Consider the following 18,271-nt stretch of genomic DNA (forward strand, 5'->3'; position numbering starts at 1 on the left):
AAACGCTGTGTTATTATTTTGTGCAAGCAAATTCTCAAAGTAAAGATATCCAAGGCTTTGATTTGGCTCCTTAAAGCTCCCTCTGTTCCCAGCAGCATTTGAAGACTCGGCTGCTTTGCATATCAGAGGCAGCTGACTTGGAGGCACAGGGAATTCACTGCTCACTTTGGATGACCTTTTCCTTTGGGGATGAGCTTCCACAAGAATTTTACTTCTCTGACAACTTACTCCTGTTCACTGTCTCCAAATACCACACACTTGGAATTTACATCATCCTGGTACATTCAAATAGAACTTTTCTGCATAGCTGCTCCTTGTAAGCAGCAGGATCAAATCATGGCATTATGGAGTCTCCTGTCCATGCCTATGTGGAGCTGTCAGCGTTTTTGTATCTCATCGTGGAACAATATAACATGGTACCAATATAATAATGGTATCAATATAATCTGATCTTTATGGACAGGGAGCATAAAAGCTCAAGTACCGTTCATATAATCTGATTATCTCCTTCCTTTTACACAGGACTGCTTTCCTTATCCAGTTTGATCTCTGTCCCAAGGTCCCTGTGGCGTTACTCTGCCAGTGGAATTGTCCCCTGCAAATTTTATGTGAGCAGGAGAGTTTATGGCTTGAGTTCATGGACCTCCTGGCCAAGGTTGGGCAGGTCCCTCCGGAGCAGAGCAGTGGCACTGAGGCTCCCATGGCTGTGCCACCCCTGCCCTGCTCCCTGTGCCAGGGCTGCTCTGCTCTTACAGCTGGGGCCTCAGCACTGGGGTCCACATGGGAAAGGAAGTTTCCTTTTGTTGGGTTCAGCAATCTTGGGATTAAGATGAAGGAGTTTTAATTAACAAACTAAGCGTCAAATGTGTTTTCAGGATAGTCAGAGTCATTTTGCAGCCACTTTTAAACCAAAAGTGCAAAGGAAACCCTGGTGGTGATACAAGTTTCCCCAGGTCTTTCTCTGCAGAGCTGAGAACTTGTGCATGGTCCATTTATATTTTACTTTTATTCCATCCTGAATCCAAACACAGTGAAATCTTTAAAGTAAAAATGCATATTTTGTTTCAATCTGCACTAAAAGAAAGCTGAGCCTTTGGCCTTGACTCCTGCTGATCTCCAGGTTATTGGCAAGGATGCACAATTGCTTGATGGCCTTGATTGCCACACAGGTCGATGGCATTGCTGTGACTCAGGGGCCATAAAGCTCCACTTCCAGGTGGGCTGAGAGCTGGGGCTGCTCTATAAAGGCAGGGCTCAGCCCAGCTGCTCCATCCAGCTCCATCCAGCTGCTGCTCTGCTCCCCAGCCTCATCCCAAGGCAGCCATGGCATTCTCAGGCAAATACGAGTTCGAGAGCGACGACAACTACGATGCCTTCGTGCAGAAGATTGGTGAGTCTGGCTGGGGTTTGTGCAGGGATTGGTGAGTCTGGCTGGGGTCAGAAATGGGGCATAGATTGGATAAAATACTGGGGAAAGGCTGGGAGAGCTGAGATTGTTCAGCCTGGAGAGGAGAAACTTTGGGGTGACCCAGCTGTGACCTCCCAGTGCCTGAAGGGGCTACAGGAAGGATGGAGAGAGACTTTGCAAGGAAGGGAGTGACAGGACAAGGGGGAAGGGATTCAAACTTGCAGGGTGTAGGTTTAGATGGGATATTAGGAACAAATTCTTCTCTAGGAGGGTGGGCAGGATGCCCAGAGCAGCTGTGGCTGCCCCTGGATCCCTGGCAGTGTCCAAGGCCAGGTTGGATGGGGCTTGGAGCATCCTGGGATAGTGGAAGGTGCCCCTGCCCATGGCAGGAAATTGGATGATCTTTAAGCTCCCTCCCAGCCCAAACTGTCCAAAGATTCCATGTGCATCTAGTTAAAGAGCAAGAGCAAATATACAAATAGGTATGTGCAGCTAAATAGCAAAGGCCCAAGGTCCCACAGATGAAACTCCAAGCATTGCATGTGTAGGTTAAGGAGAAGGGAATATTTTATGTACTTTGTACATTTTTCCTGTGCATTGCTTCTCAAGGCAAAGAATGCAAGATTTGTTTAAGCAAACGTATGAATGTAACTAATATCTTTCTTTGCATCAGTAATTTAAACTCAGAGCTTTGATATTGTCAAAAAATTAAAAATAAGAAATGAACAACAGATCAGATGCTCTGAGAACAAACACACCACTACCATCCTTCAGTTCAATTCAGCTCAGATCTGACAAGCTGTGTTTTTGTTGTTTAAGGTCTCCCCAGTGACAAGGCTGAGATGGGAAAGAACTGCAAGATTGTGACAGAGGTGGTGCAGAATGGGAATGACTTCACGTGGACACAGCACTTCCCAGGAGGCCGCACCACCACCAACACCTTCACTGTGGGCAAGGAGGCAGACATGGAGACCATGGGAGGGAAGAAGTTCAAGGTAAATTCACGGAGCTCCTCAGCTCCCCAGCCTCAGGTGGAATTGGATTTAGGGTGAAAAGCAAACCTGTGTCAGGCAGGGGGTGGGACATGGGGAGCTCTAAGGCTCTTTCCAGCCCAGGCCATCCTGGGGCTCCCTGGGTCCATCATCACTGATTCCTGGGCTGCCTGCCAGGACCATTTTCAGAGCTGTCAATGAGTGATGTGCAGATCCGGAATCTGCCGGAACTGGGAGATGAACAAGTGTCTGTTTAACTTGTGAACATTCAAGAACTAAAGCCCACAGATTTCAGCCCTGTGCAGCACACAACCTCTGTCTCATAAACTTCCAGCACCAGGTGTGCAGGTGTTTACAGAATCTGGTAACAGAAATTCCATCCCCAGCAACATGAACCCTTTCTCTCTCACAGGCAACTGTCAAAATGGAAGATGGGAAACTTGTAGCTGATTTCCCCAACTACCGCCACACCTCAGAGATCTGTGGGGGGAAGCTGGTGGAGGTGAGTGCTCAAAGATCCAGGGTAGTTCATAAAAACAAAGAGAATCCCCAAAATTTGAAATTTAGGAAAAAATCTTAAATGAAGGACAGGCTCTGAGCCATCCCCAGGGCTGTTCCCCTGGGACTCTGGGGCTCTGATTACACTGTCCAACCAAAGCTTTGGTTGTTCTTTGTTACAGATTTCTACTTCTTCTGGTGTAGTCTACAAGAGGACCAGCAAAAAGATTGCCTAAGGCAGCAAGGCCAGTCTCTTCCAGTGCACTGAAAGCCAACAATAAAATAAATAAAATAAAGTTCTGTCTTTGTCTCTTTCTTGGTTTTACAAACATCATGTTAATGCTGACCCCATTCCTAAGTATCTGACAGGGGTGGAACCAGATGAGATTTAAGGTCCTTCCCAACCAAACCCTTCTGTGACTGATTCTTTGCTCTGAGGGAGACCAGTGGTGCTCAGAGCACCACTTTGTGCCCTGAGAGAAGCCCTGAGCGAAGCCCTGAGCCTTAAAAACAAGACCTTTTAATCACTTCCTGTGCAGACCAGATGCCTTGATGGCCTGGGAGGGACTTTTACAACTCCAGCTGCCAAATTCCAGACTCTTTTTGGCTGGCAAAGCCTGATTCCATTAACAAGGACTGTGCTGGGGTGTGGAGGAGGAAGCCCAGTGACACAATCTATAGCATCAGTGGCACTTTCCAGCTCAGCTTTAGGAAATGACTGTTGGTTTCCATGCTTTATTATAACAATGCAATAACCAAAGCATTCTGCACCAGTATTTGAGTTACATGTCCATGGCATGTTGGAATGAATAATCATGGAATACATAATGGATGCCTTTGGGATGGAGACATTCATGAGGCTGCTTAAGGCCTGGTACCCTGTGGAAAAGTCTCGATAGTCCATACAGGGTGCAATCAGCTGATAATCCCATAGGCAAATGTGGAATCATCTGATAATCCCAGGCATGTCCCATGTAAGGCCCCATTTCATTGGACTGAGGCCCATTTCCTATTTTTTTCCTCATGATTTCTCCTCCTACACTTCATTGAGATAATCTTGGTCAGGATAAATCAAGAATCCAGTAAATAAGCTGTCTGTCCAGTAGGGATCATAGAAGAGCCCATTTTGCTCTGAGTAAAAGATTTGCAGCCACACCTCATCCTCCTGCTTCAGTGCCAAGATGGTGGATCCAGAGGCCACGTCGTGATTCCCAGTGTTGGCATCGAAAGTCTTGATCCGGTACTGCCCGTTGTGCACCAGGCCGATGGCCAGGTGCTTGTTGGCCAAGGTGATGTCGTAGGTGAAGTAGTAAATCCCTGGGATGCTGCAGATGAACTTGCCGCTGGAAGCGTTGTAGTGCCCTCCCTCGTTCATCAGGATCCTGTCGAACTTGATGGGCAGCCTCTCGCGGGGGTAGCTGGTGGACACGGCCACCGAGAAGGCAGACCTGGCCCTGCTGGCCCCGCAGCTGCAGGGCCCGGGCAGCCCGGCCTGGCCCCGGCTCCCCTTGGGCCCCTTCTTCCCCGGGGCCCCGCTTTGCCCGGGACTGCCCTTGAAACCCTTGGGCCCGCGGGGCCCGGCCTTGCCAATGGCTCCTGCTTTCCCCTTCGGGCCTGGCTTGCCAGGGTTTCCTGTTCTGCCCTGGGCACCTGCAAGAAAAATGGTCTTATCAGGTTCTCTTATGGCTCTGGAGGGAAAGAGCTGATACAGTGGGTGGAAAGGGGTTAGAGCATTGCAGCAGGAATTTAATTTAGGAGGAAGGCATTGCTGGTGTGAAAATCCCAATGAAATCCCACCGGGGCTGGACATCTGTCTGGACTGACCAGCCAGGGTAGGCAGGGAGCTGGTGTGGTAACAGTGCAATTCCGTCCTTTTTAAGGACCAAAAGGCTGATTCCATTATTTGGCTCACTTGAGAAAAAGAAGGAATTACAGAACAAGCTTTAAATGTTTTGGTTTTATAGAGTGGGGCAGGTTTGTGAAGATTTCAGAGCCTCAGTTTGAGCAGGTGAATACTTTTGATCTCATGTCTTTCTTTTTTCTTAGCTTTTTTTTTTTTTTTTTTTTTTACATTTAGCATGAGACTGTATAAAAACAAGGTAGAAGTAGATCTAGATGTTGCAAAAAGCCCAGCCCAGCCCAGCTGGGGGATGAACCAGCAAACACTGCGGGCAGGGGCTGCCTTGAGAAGGGAAGGGACTTGGGCTGGCAGTGATTCTGGCTCGGTGGTATCTGATCTGAGCAAAACCGTGAGGATTTATGCAGTGCCTCCTGAGCTGCTGTTAGCAAGAGCAGATCGAAACGCGGCTGTGGCTGGAAATCTGCTCTCCAGATTGCCGGCTGGGGAGGGAGGAGGCGGCAGCCGCAGGCTGGGCTCGCTGGCGTTGCTGAGGCAGGAGTGCTCTCTAGTGTGGCAGAGGGAAATCTCTGCTGTGCTCAGCTCCTGCCGCCTCTGACTCCGGCACGGCCCCGCCTCGGCTCAGTGTGCTCTGCGCTAGGTCCGGCACGGCCAGCGCCTGTCCCGCTTCAGCGCTCAGGGCAGCCCATGCTGCCTTTCCTCTCGTGGCTCCGGTTTTCCTGGGAGCAGGAACCTCAGACCAGCTCCTTGTCTGCTCTAGAGAGCCCTGAGCGGCGCAGGGCCCCCCTCACCGTGTCACCAAACGAATCCAACACGAACTGCAGCTGTGAGAGCATGGCGAGAGTGTGGAGCCCCGGGGACAAGCGGGATCATTGGGAGGCGGACAGTGGGAATTCCTGGCGGAGTTTCCCATCAGGTGGAGCAGTGAAGGGGCTGTTGCCCTACAGCTCCCACCCTTCCATTGCCATGCCGAGCGCCTCTCTCTTACCTTCATCGCCGTGCTCGCCCTTGTCGCCGTCCTGGCCGTCCTTGCCGTCCTTGCCCGGGAAGCCCATCCTGCCCACGGTGCCGGGGGTGCCGGGCAGGCCGGGGGGCCCGGGGGGCCCGGGGGGCCCGGGCAGGCTGCAGGCCAGCTGGGCACCGTCCTGCAGCTGCCGCTTGGCAAAGCCCCCCAGGATGTGGTTTGCCACGCAGGGCACGGTCCAGAGGAGCAGCACAGCCGAGATCATGGCACAGCCTGTGGGAGCAGACGGGATCAGCAGCCTGAGGGCACCGCTGGCATGGCTGGTGTAGAAACTTGCAGGAAAATGGGAGATTATTTGGCTTGTCCTGGCAGGGTGGGGGAGCTGTTTGCTTTGGTGTGATGCGATTCCAAGGACTTGGCTCACAGAGTTTTCTAACTCAGACCAATATTTTTATCAAACTTACTGCTCTCCAGCTCTGTGTCTGTGGCCATCTCTCATTTCATTTTGCTCCCTGAACATCAGCAGCAATGGCAGAGGGGTGCAGAAAGCAGCTGCTTGGGAGCAGGGAAGTGGAAGGAGAAGGGGCTTGGTGCGAACATCCCAGCATGACCTGTCCATGGTTGGGCCACCGGGGTTTCCCCAAAGCACAAAGCCCATTATGTGATGAGGGCAGGATGCAGAAGAGGGGCTGGGCAGGCTTTGGGCCAGGCCTTAGTGCCTTTTGCCTGTCGGATGAGCTGAGCCTCATCCCCTTCCCCACAGCAGCTCAGCTTTAGCAGCTCCCCAGTACGGTTAGGTGCAACTCCTGCACTGGAAATAAGATGCTTAAAGCACTGGCTAAATTCCATGTTGGCCTTAGCTCTTATCCTGCTCTCAGCTCCTGAGGGGTGGAAATGCATATTTAGATGCTCCAAATCCAGCCAGCTGATCCTACATATTTATGCTCAGTGGGAGCCCCCAGTTCTGTGATATTATAATTAAGAACATGCAGAGGAGAGGGAAATGCAAACCAGATCCAGGGCTGGATTTGGCTTCTTAAGCCCTTTGGTTCTTCAGCTCTGATTTGCTGCTGGTTGGTTTAATGGATTTGTGAGATGGAAAACACCACCCAGTGTTCATGTGGAAAGTTGAATGAAGGCTTCTGAGTTCATGGGAAGGGAAACAAATGCCTGTGGAGTAGGAGATCACACGGCAAGCTGCATCCCTGCTTCCCAGGAACCCCTCCAACAGGGCAGAACGGTGAGAGGTGTCTGGAGGTAGATGTGACTCACAAGCTGTGGCAGGGAAAAACGTCATTGTGGAGCATAACCTGGAGAAAAGCTGGGAATGCCTCATGTGGAGAAGGAAGGTGTGAGAGGGAGCAGAGGGTGGGAGAGCAGCTCCTCCTGTGACAGTTTCTTACCATAATCACTTCTGATATCTTGAGACAACCCAGCTCATTGACCTGATGGGATAAAAAGTGGCAAACAAAATCCCCCGAGGTCATGAGGTTTGTGGGACCAGTACTTGGACAAGAGGGGAGAATCCACTTTGGGGCTGTGCTCTGGCACAGCTCCAGAGCTGGTGCTAATTAACAGCTCCGCAAGAACACTTCATCCCATATCCCAGCAATGTGTGTGGGATGCAAAGCACCACCACATCCACAAGAGCATCTATAAATACCCTCTTCAAGAAATCTTTTTGAAAGAGAACAAACCTCATGCTGTTCCACCTTAAAAGGAAAATTGTTCCTCGATGTAGAAGGTCCGATGAGCTCCAAAAAGCAAATTGGAAGCAGATCAGCATCTCCCCTCTCTGTGGTGTGGGCAGGCAGCCCAGCACAGGAGGCTGTGCAGCAGCAGGGCTGATTTTCCAATGACATTTTAACCAATGGCTTTGTCACCAGGGTTAGAGACCTTTGGGCCATGACCAATGCCTGTTGTGCATTAAAGAAGTGTTTCTGTAAGAAAAGATCCTGCCTGGAAGAGTCAGGATCAGCTGTACTTTCTGCTGCTTCCAGGGCAGCTGGGCTGAAATCCCAGAGGAAAATCCCTGAGGGTTGCCAGATGCAGGGTTTGGTGGCACATGCAGTGATGATGATGTTTTGGCCAGTGAAGCCACTCTGTGCCATGGGAATAGGAAACGGAGGGAATTGCTGCTTGGAGGGAGGCAGGAGCAGGATGAGGGACCCAGCAGTGAGTGAACACTGTGACGTTCTTCTCTATTTCCTTTCAGGATTTGAGGCTTTCTCAAATAAAACATCCATTTTTCTGCTTCACAATTTCCTAGTGTACCACAAGGTGTCTTAATTAATCTTCAAGATGATAATTATCCCCATGAGCCTAATTCTCAGCTCTGGAGGCTGCCCTGCAGCGTCCCTGGGGTGGAAGCAAAAGGAGCCCTTGGGTGTGAGGCTGATTTCGGTGAAATCAGGTGTGACAGCAGTGACACAGCACCGGAAATGGGTGGATTTAACTGATAGGAGCCAGGGAAGCACTTACAGCCACAGGGATTTGATGTGCTCCCTGCTGCTGCACAAAGCAAAGGAGGGAAAGCAGAGGATGCGCCTCCTGTCCTTGGCTGCAGGCACCGGGAATTCCTGTGCCAAACCTTCCCTAGCCTGGAGCACAAACACCAGGAATTCCTGTGCCAAACCCTTCCTAACCGGAGCTCAAACCCTCTCGGCAGCTGCCCAGCGCAGGACAGGCTGAAGGAGGTGGGAGCTCAGCAAAAGCTGAGGAATGTTTCCCTCATGGTGTTATTTCTTTAACTGGCAGCTGTTGCCTTTATGGATTCCTGTGCAGGCTTTGGAAACCTGAGTGCTCAGTGACTTAGACCTTATTTGGGAAGTTTTCAAAGTGAAGGTTAAGAGGAGGGAGAGGCAGAGGAGGGAAAAGCGGATCTACTCACCAGCCTGATCTCCTCAGTGAGATCCTGACAGGCGCTGGCAGCCCCCAGGGCTTCAGGCAGATGTTTTGCTGCAGATCCACAGCCCCGTGCTGCCAGCAGGTCCTGGGAGGGCTGTGCAGGATTGACTTTGGTCCTTTTTATCCCTGTTTTACTCCTTCTTATGCGTAGTCTGAGCTCCCTGCAGCAGCTCCACTTTGGCTCCACGTTGCCAAAGGCATATTTTTATTATTGTGTAATGGATCTGTGCCTCTTCCTCGGTCACGTGGCACGGGAAGGGATTTTTATGCACATGTGGCTGGAAAGCTCTTGATGCTCAGGGAGCTTTTCTATTCTCCTTCTCCCTCACAGTCCTGCAGGAGAGGCTCGGGGGTTGCCTGGATCCTTTCTGATTGATGCTGCCCCTCTCTGCTGTAGTTGCTGCCCTCACAAGCAGGGAATGGGTAATGCTGATCCAACTGGGGAACAACTTTCACACTTTGTCCTGGAGCATTAAAGGGAAGAAAATTTTGTCCTAGGGGTGGAAACTCACTTGAATCACTCCAGGCTTGAATTTAAGGACATGATCATGAAGCAGCAGCTCTGCAAATGCAAATTTGTACCTCAGCACTTCTTCAGGCTGACGTGCACTACAAAACACAACTTCGTCTTAGGGATGGCAGGGCAGGAATGCTTCTGTCTTGGGAAAGGATTGGGATTTTATTTCAAGCTTGGAAAGTAATTACAACCCCCCAGCAATTGCTTCAGGTGAGGCAGGAACAGCAGGAGCAGCAGCTGAGGCTGGAGCAGGATGCTCTGGGATGCTGCCAGGGCTGGTATGGACCAGACTCATCTTTGGTTGTGGGTTCCTGCTCTGGCCCCACCAGGATCCCACAGGGGTGTGCCTGGAGGCAGGGCTCCAAACCCTGCCCTGCAGCCACTAAATCCTTTCTGCTCAGTGCAGAACATCAGCTGATCAGGAGAATGCTGGAATTGTCATTCCTTGCTCTGCCCAGATTCATCCTTCTCAGAGCTGTCACGGTTTATTTTTAAGCTTTCCCCTGTGCTTGCTTTTGGCACTTGGTGGGAAGAGATCTAACATAAAAATGAAGTCTGTACACAGTTGGCTTTGTGAGCTGGGCCAGTTTAGATGCTCCTGGGAGGACTGGGAACATTTGGCTGAGGAAGCACAGGGCTGTTTTTGTGCTGTGTTGACAGTCCCACGAGCTCCTGCAGAGCCAGCGCCAGGCCCCAGCTCCCTGGCACTGAACAAGGTCCAGGGGAACAGCCCTTCCCAAACCCCTGCAGTCTTCAGCAGCATTTCCCTGGGAAAAGGGCTGCTCTGAAAAGCTGGCTCACCTCTGGCACTGGGGTGAGCACAGCTGGGACAGACCCAGACACTGCTCCAAGGGCTGCTCTGGAAATGGGTCAGACAGAAATTCTCACTTTTTGCCTGTTTCTATGAATTTGTAAGAATCCAGATTCGTGCTGGGCCCCTCTGCCTGGGTGTGGGCCAAAAGGCTCAAGGCATTGCATGTGAAATAGGAAACCAGGTGAAAGCTCCCCTGGGCTTTGCTGCCGTGTCAGTGGGATGGGCCTGGGAAGCCACAGTGGTTTCCTCAGATGGTGAGGAAAGGAACATCTCCTCTGCTGACCCTGCTCCTACCCCTGGCACCTGTGCTTTGGGATGGGTGTGACATGGGCCAGGGACGAGAGGATGCTGGGACACACAGCAATCCTGCCAGGCAGCAGCAGGGAATTCACAGCTCAGGGTGGTTTTGTGCCCAGTCTGCAGTGAGAGCCTGAGCTAGCTCAGCAGTGTGGGGACAAACTGCTGGGAAGGGAAGATCCTTCTGGGCTGATGGAAAATCTGTCTGTGCTGCACAGCCAGGCCAGGCTCCACCGGGGTCCCAGACAGCTCTGCTGAGAACACTTGGCAGCACAATTTGTTAAATAAACAAACTGCACAGAGAATCAGAGCAGCCTGAGACTCAGTGCTTTTTGTGTCAGTGAGACACTGCAGGGGACATTCAGCAGATTTCGTCCCCTCTGTGCTGCTTTTAGCAGCAGCCTCTGTGCTGTGACTGCTGTGGTGTCCCCAGGGAAGGGGACTGGCTCAGGGACAGGTGTGGGCTGGGGGTGCAGCCCCTGCTCAGGATGCTCTGCCTGGACTGGGGGAACAACTCAAACAATGCCCTCCTTGAAAAGCTGTCAGTGAGTAGAGAAGGTGTTCATGCTCATTGATTGGGGTGAATAATGTCAAAACCAGCCTGATCCATGCATCCCAGAGTTAAACATCCTGAGAGCCAGGTGAAAATGTGCAGATGATAAAGTGCCTGACAAAGGAGCAAACAAGGGATGCTACTGACACCTCACCCAAAGCTGCTGAGCTGGCACAGCTGGCCCAGCCACATCTGCCTGACAGCCCAGGCCCACTGTTTAACAGAGGGTTTTCCAACACACCCCTCCCTGGAGTGGGGACACCCCTCAAGGCCACTCCTCAGGGCTGAGCCAAAGAGATTTGCCCACCACAATCATTGGTCTGGATGAGTAACACCATCCTGCTGTCTTTAGTATAAATGCCTCAATAAAACTGCTTTAATATAAATGCTTCAGTTTTGCTTCAAAACTAGTGCACTGTACTGTATTAGTAGTTCTGGCTACCCATACTAGGTAGCAAATAATTCTGTTTAAGGCTTTTCTAGTCTTATCACTAGCGTGATAAATCATTTATTTCTATATAAATATATCTGGCTTGCCATCCTCAATCCTGCAGGACAAAGTCACCCAAAGGTTCATTCACCCTTTGCTGTTGCTGTGCACGTGCTATGGGGGAGATGTGGGAGTGCATAAATGTGGGCAACCATCAGTTCCCAGCCCAGGGCAGGGCTGTGTCCCAGCCTGGAAGGATTTCCCCTTGTTTACCTTCTCAGAACTCACTGGTTTCATTGTTAGGCACTGACCTTGCAGCCACGACTTTGTAACCAAATAAAATGATTCAGCAAATGCCAGAAGAGCTGAAATTCACACCAAGGCTGGAGGCAGCTTAAAACCCAGCAGTAACAATGGGAGTGTGCCTCACCATAGATGAGTGTCAGTGCTTTGGGGTTTTGGGGAGACACTAATGGGAAGGAAGAAGCATTTTTCCACCCAACAGGCCTCCAGTCTTACTGTGGGACGGTGATTTGAGTAATTTTTATTGCCCTGCATAAAAGCAGTTTGGAAGCCTGTAAGCAGCCTACAGAGAGTGATTGTCCCTCTCCAAAAGCCCCCATAAAAATGAGTCAAAACCCTGTTTAAACTTAAAGGATGCCCTTGAGACCACTAGCTCTGCTCAGGAGCTGCAGCCCTGACCCATTAAGATAAAAATAAATAGAGCTTATTTTGGGAAGACGGAAGTGGGAACCAGCCCAATCACCAGTGAGCCACTGCCAGCACTGAGCAGATGCTGTCTAAAGCTTGGGGTTATTGCTTTTTGTTCCATACACCTTCTACTAATAATTCAAAGTAAATTCAGTAAATTCTGTAATTCAAAGTAAACTCAGCAACCTTTTTGACTCACCACAACGGGCCCCTGCCTTGATACCAAGTAACAAGTTAGACAAGAAGGGATTTCTGAAAACACCTTGTATTTCCCAATCACAAAAAAACCTCCAGTCCCCCTGCTCTGGAGTCTGCAGCACCAGACTTGCACCTTAACCACATCCAACAATAATGTAAAATAAACAAGACACCAACCAAATGAGAAACTATTTCCTTACTCCTACTTTAAAGCTACAACTGAAACCCCATGGCAGAGATCCTGCAAGAGAGACCAGTATAAAAAAAATTCTGAAAAAATAACTCAAATCTGGTGTACAGCAGGTGACCTAAAACCTCACCTCAGGCAGCAAACAGGGCAGGTAACACCAGCAGACTCTCCCTTTTTCACAGTTTTTGATTCTTCAGGGCTTTCTTTACTCTCCAGCTTGTAAACAAGAGCTTGTCAGGCAGGAAAATACACCAGGGAAGCTGAAAGAAATAGTAACAAGCTTGGTATAATCAGCTTTCCACTGCAGCACACCAAGGCAAGAGGGAGAACATCTGATATAACCCCTAAATTAAACTACCTGTAAGATGCTCTCAAAGCTTCTTCCTTAACAAAACCCACAACTTTATATCCAGTGAGCAGCTGGGGGCTGGATTGTTCAGCTCAGAGCTGGTAAAACTACTCCACCAGCATATGGAGAGGGGCCAAAGGCTAAGAGCAGTAATATTTAGCTTTATATATTCCTGCAAATAAACCAGGATTAATTAGAGCAGGCAGCACTAACGCCTCCCCAGCTCCCTCTGCGGGCTGGCACTGGCTCCCAGCCTGTAATTTCCCATGTGAAAAAGGTTAATTCAGAATTAGTATCTCTTTATAATAAGCTTCCAGGGCCAAGGCTTAGCCCAACTGCACTGAACCTGTGGTTTCAGGGACCAGCTGCAGATCTTTCTCTTTGTTTCCTAATCAGAAGGAAACCTCCCTCACATTCCACAGCTGCAACCTATATAAGGGATGGGGTTCAGGCACTCCTGTTTTTCCTCGAATACTTGAGGGAAGGTGATTTTTCATCCGCAGCCCTCAAGAGCATGGAGAGCACTTGGAGGATTTGTGTTTGTTTGTACTGCTGCTTGTCCTGGCTCTCTGCGGGCACCCAGGGCTCGCCCCGCTCCCGGGGCCGGGGGGGCTCTGCGGGGACGCCCGGGTTTCTGGGGGCTCCCGAGGATGCTGCGAGCCAGCTCAGCGCGGGGCTGCCGCTGCCCCGAGGCGCGGCCCCGGCCCACGCCCTCCTGCCCCCGCTGCTCAAGGTGCTGCGCGACCGCGGCCCCCGCGGCTGGCACGGCGAGGCGCCGCGGCTGCAGCCGGACTCCCGGGCCCTCCGGTACATGAAGAGGCTGTACAGGCTGTCTGCCACCAGGGACGGCATCCCCCGGGCGCAGCGAGGCCGCCTCTACAACACGGTGCGGCTCTTCACGCCGTGCTGGGAGTGCGAGCACAGCCCCGCGCCCCTGGCCAAAGGTAGGGGGGCACTGCTGGGGAGGGCACGGGGGTTTCTGTGTGTCCTGTGCCGGCAGCACCAGATAAAAATACCTCCTTCCTTTAGTGCTGCTGCTATTTCAGTCCTGGAGGCTCTTCTCCTAAACTGGGGGAGTTTTTCATGGCCTACTTCTCCTTGAGTGGCATTAGGTACAGAGTTTACCGGCTGGGAACACCACACAAGTGGTATGTACAAGACATGCTGATGTCTCAGGCTGACTCATCTCCTCATGAGTCAGAAAAAGCCACAAGCAGATCTCAGTGAGGTAAGAAAAGTGGAAAAACTGTTGAGGCATAAGGGGCAGTACATTTCCTTCTACAGCCCACCTTGGCTTTGCTTTTTCAAAGAACTACAGCACAGGTATGAGACTTGTACCAAACTGCCTGAGCCCACTGCCAGAGACTCTGCTCCTTGCCTGGTGTATTTGCTAGAGAAGAATCATGACCAAACCCTGAAGGGAAGAGTAGAATTACTTGTAAATCAGGCTCAGAACTGGGATGGCTGGGCACACTGTAACATGGTGCTTGGATGGTTTTCCTAAATGTGGGCTGATCACAACAACAGCACCTAGAAATCATTGGCTGTTAATCCTGGTGAGGTGACCTGAGTTCTCCTGGCTTGGGCTTTTCATAGAAAGACAGATAAACACAAGCATTGTGCTGCTGCACAGGAGCAGCCCTTTGAGGTGGAGTTCATGGTTTGTATCATCTGGAGTGTTTAGTTCCTGTTACCCCACACCAGCACTAAAGAGACAACAGCTGACTTCCTCCTGTGTTGGTTCTTTTAAAGAAATGAATCATAATAACTGTTAAAATCAGGGCTTTCTTTGTTTTCTTAAAATTTCTTAATTTTTAACTAGTATGTCCCTGACCAAAGCATAAATTTCACATAGTAAATGTAAGGAAGGGCATTGAAATTGTTTTCTTATGCTGCTGAATAATTTTTACTTATCCACTACAACAGTATTTATATCTAGGTGGAAAAATAAGACACACTAACACTACAGGAATCTGTTTCCCTTCCCAGGAGATGCTCACTCGGTGGATTTACTCTTCAGCTTGGATCGTGTTACTGCTCTGGAGCACTTACTCAAGTCTGTCTTGCTCTATTCCTTTGACACATCTGTTCCCATTTCCTCTTCCATTACCTGCGTATGCCATTTATCCCTTAAGGAACATGATTTTTCCAGCCAAGTTTGTCCCAGCATTTCCCACTCTTTAGCTTTTAGCCTGCACTCTGACGTTAGGAAACGCAAATGGGTGGAGATGGATGTGACTTCTTTCCTCCGGCCTCTGATTGCTACGAACAGGAGGAACGTGCACATGGCTCTGAACTTCACTTGTCTGATGGGTGACCCACAAGGGAGCACGAAGCTGGGAAAGGCTATGAATGTGACACTGGTTCCCCCTTCCCTTCTGCTCTATCTGAATGACACCAGCGAGCAAGCTTATCACCGGGGGAGCTCGCTGGGGCACGGGAGGAAAAGCGGCAGCCCGCAGGTGGACGCTCCAAGGGGTGACCAAGGCAATCCCCAGGGTAAAAGGGCCTCTCGGCAGCGAAGGAACGAGAATCCCAAAGCGGCCCCAGCCTCCTCGTCCCACAACCTGAGCGAGTACCTGAAGCAGTTCGCGTTCCCTCCGCACGAGTGCGAGCTGCACAACTTCCGCCTGAGCTTCAGCCAGCTGCGCTGGGACCGCTGGATCATCGCCCCGCACCGCTACAGCCCGCAGTTCTGCCGCGGGGACTGTCCCCGCGCCCTGGGCCAGCGCTACGGCTCGCCGGTGCACACCATGGTGCAGACCCTCATCTACGAGCGCCTGGACCCCGCCGTGCCGCGGCCCTCGTGCGTGCCCGCCGCCTACAGCCCGCTCAGCGTGCTCACCATCGAGCCCGACGGCTCCATCGCCTACAAGGAGTACGAGGACATGATCGCCACCAAGTGCACCTGCCGCTAGCGGCTCTGCTCGGGCTGGGCGTGCACCCCAAATACAGCTTTTAGCTTTCCATTCTCGAGGTGCTGTAGCTACGACCACTGTAACTCCAGGAGCTGGGATTTAGCACCGAGTTAGCAGAGGGGGGTTCGCATCACAGCACTGGTTTTTGTACTCAGCCTCTCTAGAATGTGCAATTAAATGTAAATAGTGTCTTTTTATCGGGAGAATTTTGCATTTAAAATGGGGGAAAGGTTTCAACTACTAAGTGTCTATTTTTAAGCTGCTTTATTACAGATTAAAAAAAAAGGAGAGAAATAAATGGCTGTCACACATACCCTGACATGCAGCGCCTGCTACTCTGCCTCTACAGAAACCTTGTGTGTGGCATCTCCAGCAATGACCAGCAAGGGGAGAAAGTCTTTAATGTCAGAATTATTTCTTCAGTTTTTCATTCTCTTCCCCTACCACATTCCAGCTCTTCCAAGCAGGGTGACAAAACCCTTCCTCACAGTTCTATAAAGATTAAAAGGTTGTTTTTTTGCTTTTCTTCTGTTGCACTCTTTGGGCTTTCTCAGCTAAAAGAAGGGTGAGAATGTAAGGGCAGCTGTGGGTAATTTGTGGACACTTTAGGCACTATTTTGGTAACAACTGGCATCAGGTGAGGCTTCCTTTATTCAAGAATAAGGAGCAGCTGTCCATGGGGTGAGGGCAGAGCATTGTCCATTGGAGCCACATTGCCGCTAGCTTCTTAAATAGGAAGAATTGTTTAAAAAGCCTAATCCCCAGAAATGGCTTCTAAAAGCCTTGAATGTGTTGATGTAAATGCTGTTCAATGGGTTTAATATTCTGAAATGTGGGGCTGCAGCTTTGTTTCCTCTCACAATGAAACTGTAGGTAACAAGTACCTCAACTCTAGATGCTTTCACACCAAATTTTTACTGTAATTGTTTTATTATGATTTATTTTCTCCTCCTGGACTTGAGGCTCATACACAAAACTTCTCAGCTTTAGTGGGCATTTTTCTTGTTTGTTTGCTAATTAAAGGCTGTGGAGCAGCACTATCTTGTAAAACTTGTTCAGAACATTCTTTAACATTGACTTGCTAATGGATTAATAAATAAATGGTGTAACTTTCTGCACTCAGCCACCCAACCAGCCCTTACCTGGGATCCTGAGTGCTTCCAGAGGCTGGGAATTCACCCTAGCAGGGCAGGGACTGCTGAGGGATGTCACTCTGGTTCACCTGGTCACTGAACCCATGGATGGAGCAGTGTCTGGAGAGCTCCTGGAGCACAAATCTGCCCGAAAAGTGAACATCCTGCTCCAGGTTTCGGTCTCTGACTGTTAAAATCAAAGTGATTGACACCAAAAGCTCAAAACAGAACCCTGGTATCACATAAAATCATCCTGGTGCCAGCACTGTGGGCAGCTGGGTCAGTTTGGATTGTATCACTTCTGTTCTTCCCTTCAAACTCCGGGAATTTGGCTTTGCTCACCTGCCAGAAAAGAAAATAAATGGAATTGTTTCCTGAGACAAATCCTTCTAATTATGGTGAAAAGTCTAATGTAGTCCAATAATCCTAATATATTCTAATAGTCCATTAATGGATATCTTTAGTATAATAATTCCAATAATAATAATATATTAAATGTGTAATATATTGTAATAATACCAATATCTAATATATTCTAATAATAATTCCAACAATGTTGAAGGTGTTTAACATATTCTAAAAAATCTAATATCGTGTCATATTAGTTTAAATAATGGCAAATATGTTTAATAGAGCATAATGATCCAAATAAAGTTGAAAATGTCTAATACAGTCTAATAATTCTACTATTATTCAAATAATGATGAAAATGTCTAATGTTCTAACCATTCTCATCTAGTCTAATAATAACTCCAATACTGTTAAATATGCCTAACAATTCTAGTATCTTCTAATAATTTCAATTATGTGGAAGATGATTAATTATATTATAGAAATCCTAACAATTATCCGTTAATGTGGAAGCTGATATAATAATTCTAATATATTCTAATTATAATTGCAATAACGTTGAAGATCTCTAATATATTCTAGCAGTAATTTAAATAAGTTTGATGTTGAATATATTCTGTAATTTGAATTATATGGAATATGTCTAATACAGTCTAATAATTATAGACTCTATAAATAATTCCAGTAATAGTGAAGATATCTGATATAGTCTAATAGTAATTTCAGTTATGTGATAGGTGTCTCATACATTCTAATAATAATTCCAATATTGTTTATGATGCTCATTGCGGGGCAGGATATTTAACCTTTAAAAGCCTTTTCCAGAGCAAACTCTTCCATAATTCCATTATTTTCTGCTTCAGACACTTCCGCTGTTCATTGGAACTCCACAATAGCCACGCAAAAGTGAGTTTTTCTTCAGACCATTATTTATTTTCCATCGGAGCTCCACAATCGCCACACAAAAGTGGGTTTTTCTTCAGACCATTATTTATTTTCCATCGGAGCTCCACAATCGCCACACAAAAGTGGGTTTTTCTTCAGACCATTATTTATTTTCCATCGGAGCTCCACAATCGCCACACAAAAGTAGTTTTTTCTTCGTTATTTATTTTTGGCGGTTTTCCGCTCTGAGGCACCGCCCCCCCCGCCCCTCACGGCGCAGGTGCCTCGCGTGCCCCCC

At 49.0% G+C, this 18,271-nt stretch overlaps 3 protein-coding genes across 3 annotated transcripts; 2 read left to right on the top strand and 1 right to left on the bottom strand.

The window, feature by feature from the left end:
- Positions 1–1,236: 1,236 nt before the first annotated feature.
- FABP6 (fatty acid binding protein 6) lies at positions 1,237–3,194 on the top strand. The gene is made up of 4 exons (XM_063169094.1): positions 1,237–1,390; positions 2,228–2,403; positions 2,813–2,902; positions 3,081–3,194. Exons 1-4 carry the CDS (start codon positions 1,324–1,326, stop codon positions 3,132–3,134), a joined length of 387 nt encoding a protein of 128 aa, XP_063025164.1. The 5' UTR covers positions 1,237–1,323; the 3' UTR covers positions 3,135–3,194.
- A 410-nt stretch (positions 3,195–3,604) lies between these two features.
- Positions 3,605–6,575, bottom strand: C1QTNF2 (C1q and TNF related 2). Its single transcript, XM_063169093.1, is given in 3 exon segments — positions 3,605–4,548; positions 5,745–6,173; positions 6,176–6,575. Coding segments are annotated over 3 exon segments (1,080 nt in total). The 5' UTR covers positions 6,213–6,575; the 3' UTR covers positions 3,605–3,934.
- A 6,625-nt stretch (positions 6,576–13,200) lies between these two features.
- Positions 13,201–17,280, top strand: GDF9 (growth differentiation factor 9). Its single transcript, XM_063169092.1, has 2 exons — positions 13,201–13,630; positions 14,676–17,280. The coding sequence occupies exons 1-2, from the start codon at positions 13,201–13,203 to the stop codon at positions 15,602–15,604; spliced, it is 1,359 nt and encodes a 452-aa protein (XP_063025162.1). The 3' UTR covers positions 15,605–17,280.
- The last annotated feature ends 991 nt before the right edge of the window (positions 17,281–18,271 follow it).

The sequence above is a fragment of the Melospiza melodia genome, chromosome 14 (assembly GCF_035770615.1).
Source record: "Melospiza melodia melodia isolate bMelMel2 chromosome 14, bMelMel2.pri, whole genome shotgun sequence".
NCBI lineage: Eukaryota > Metazoa > Chordata > Aves > Passeriformes > Passerellidae > Melospiza > Melospiza melodia.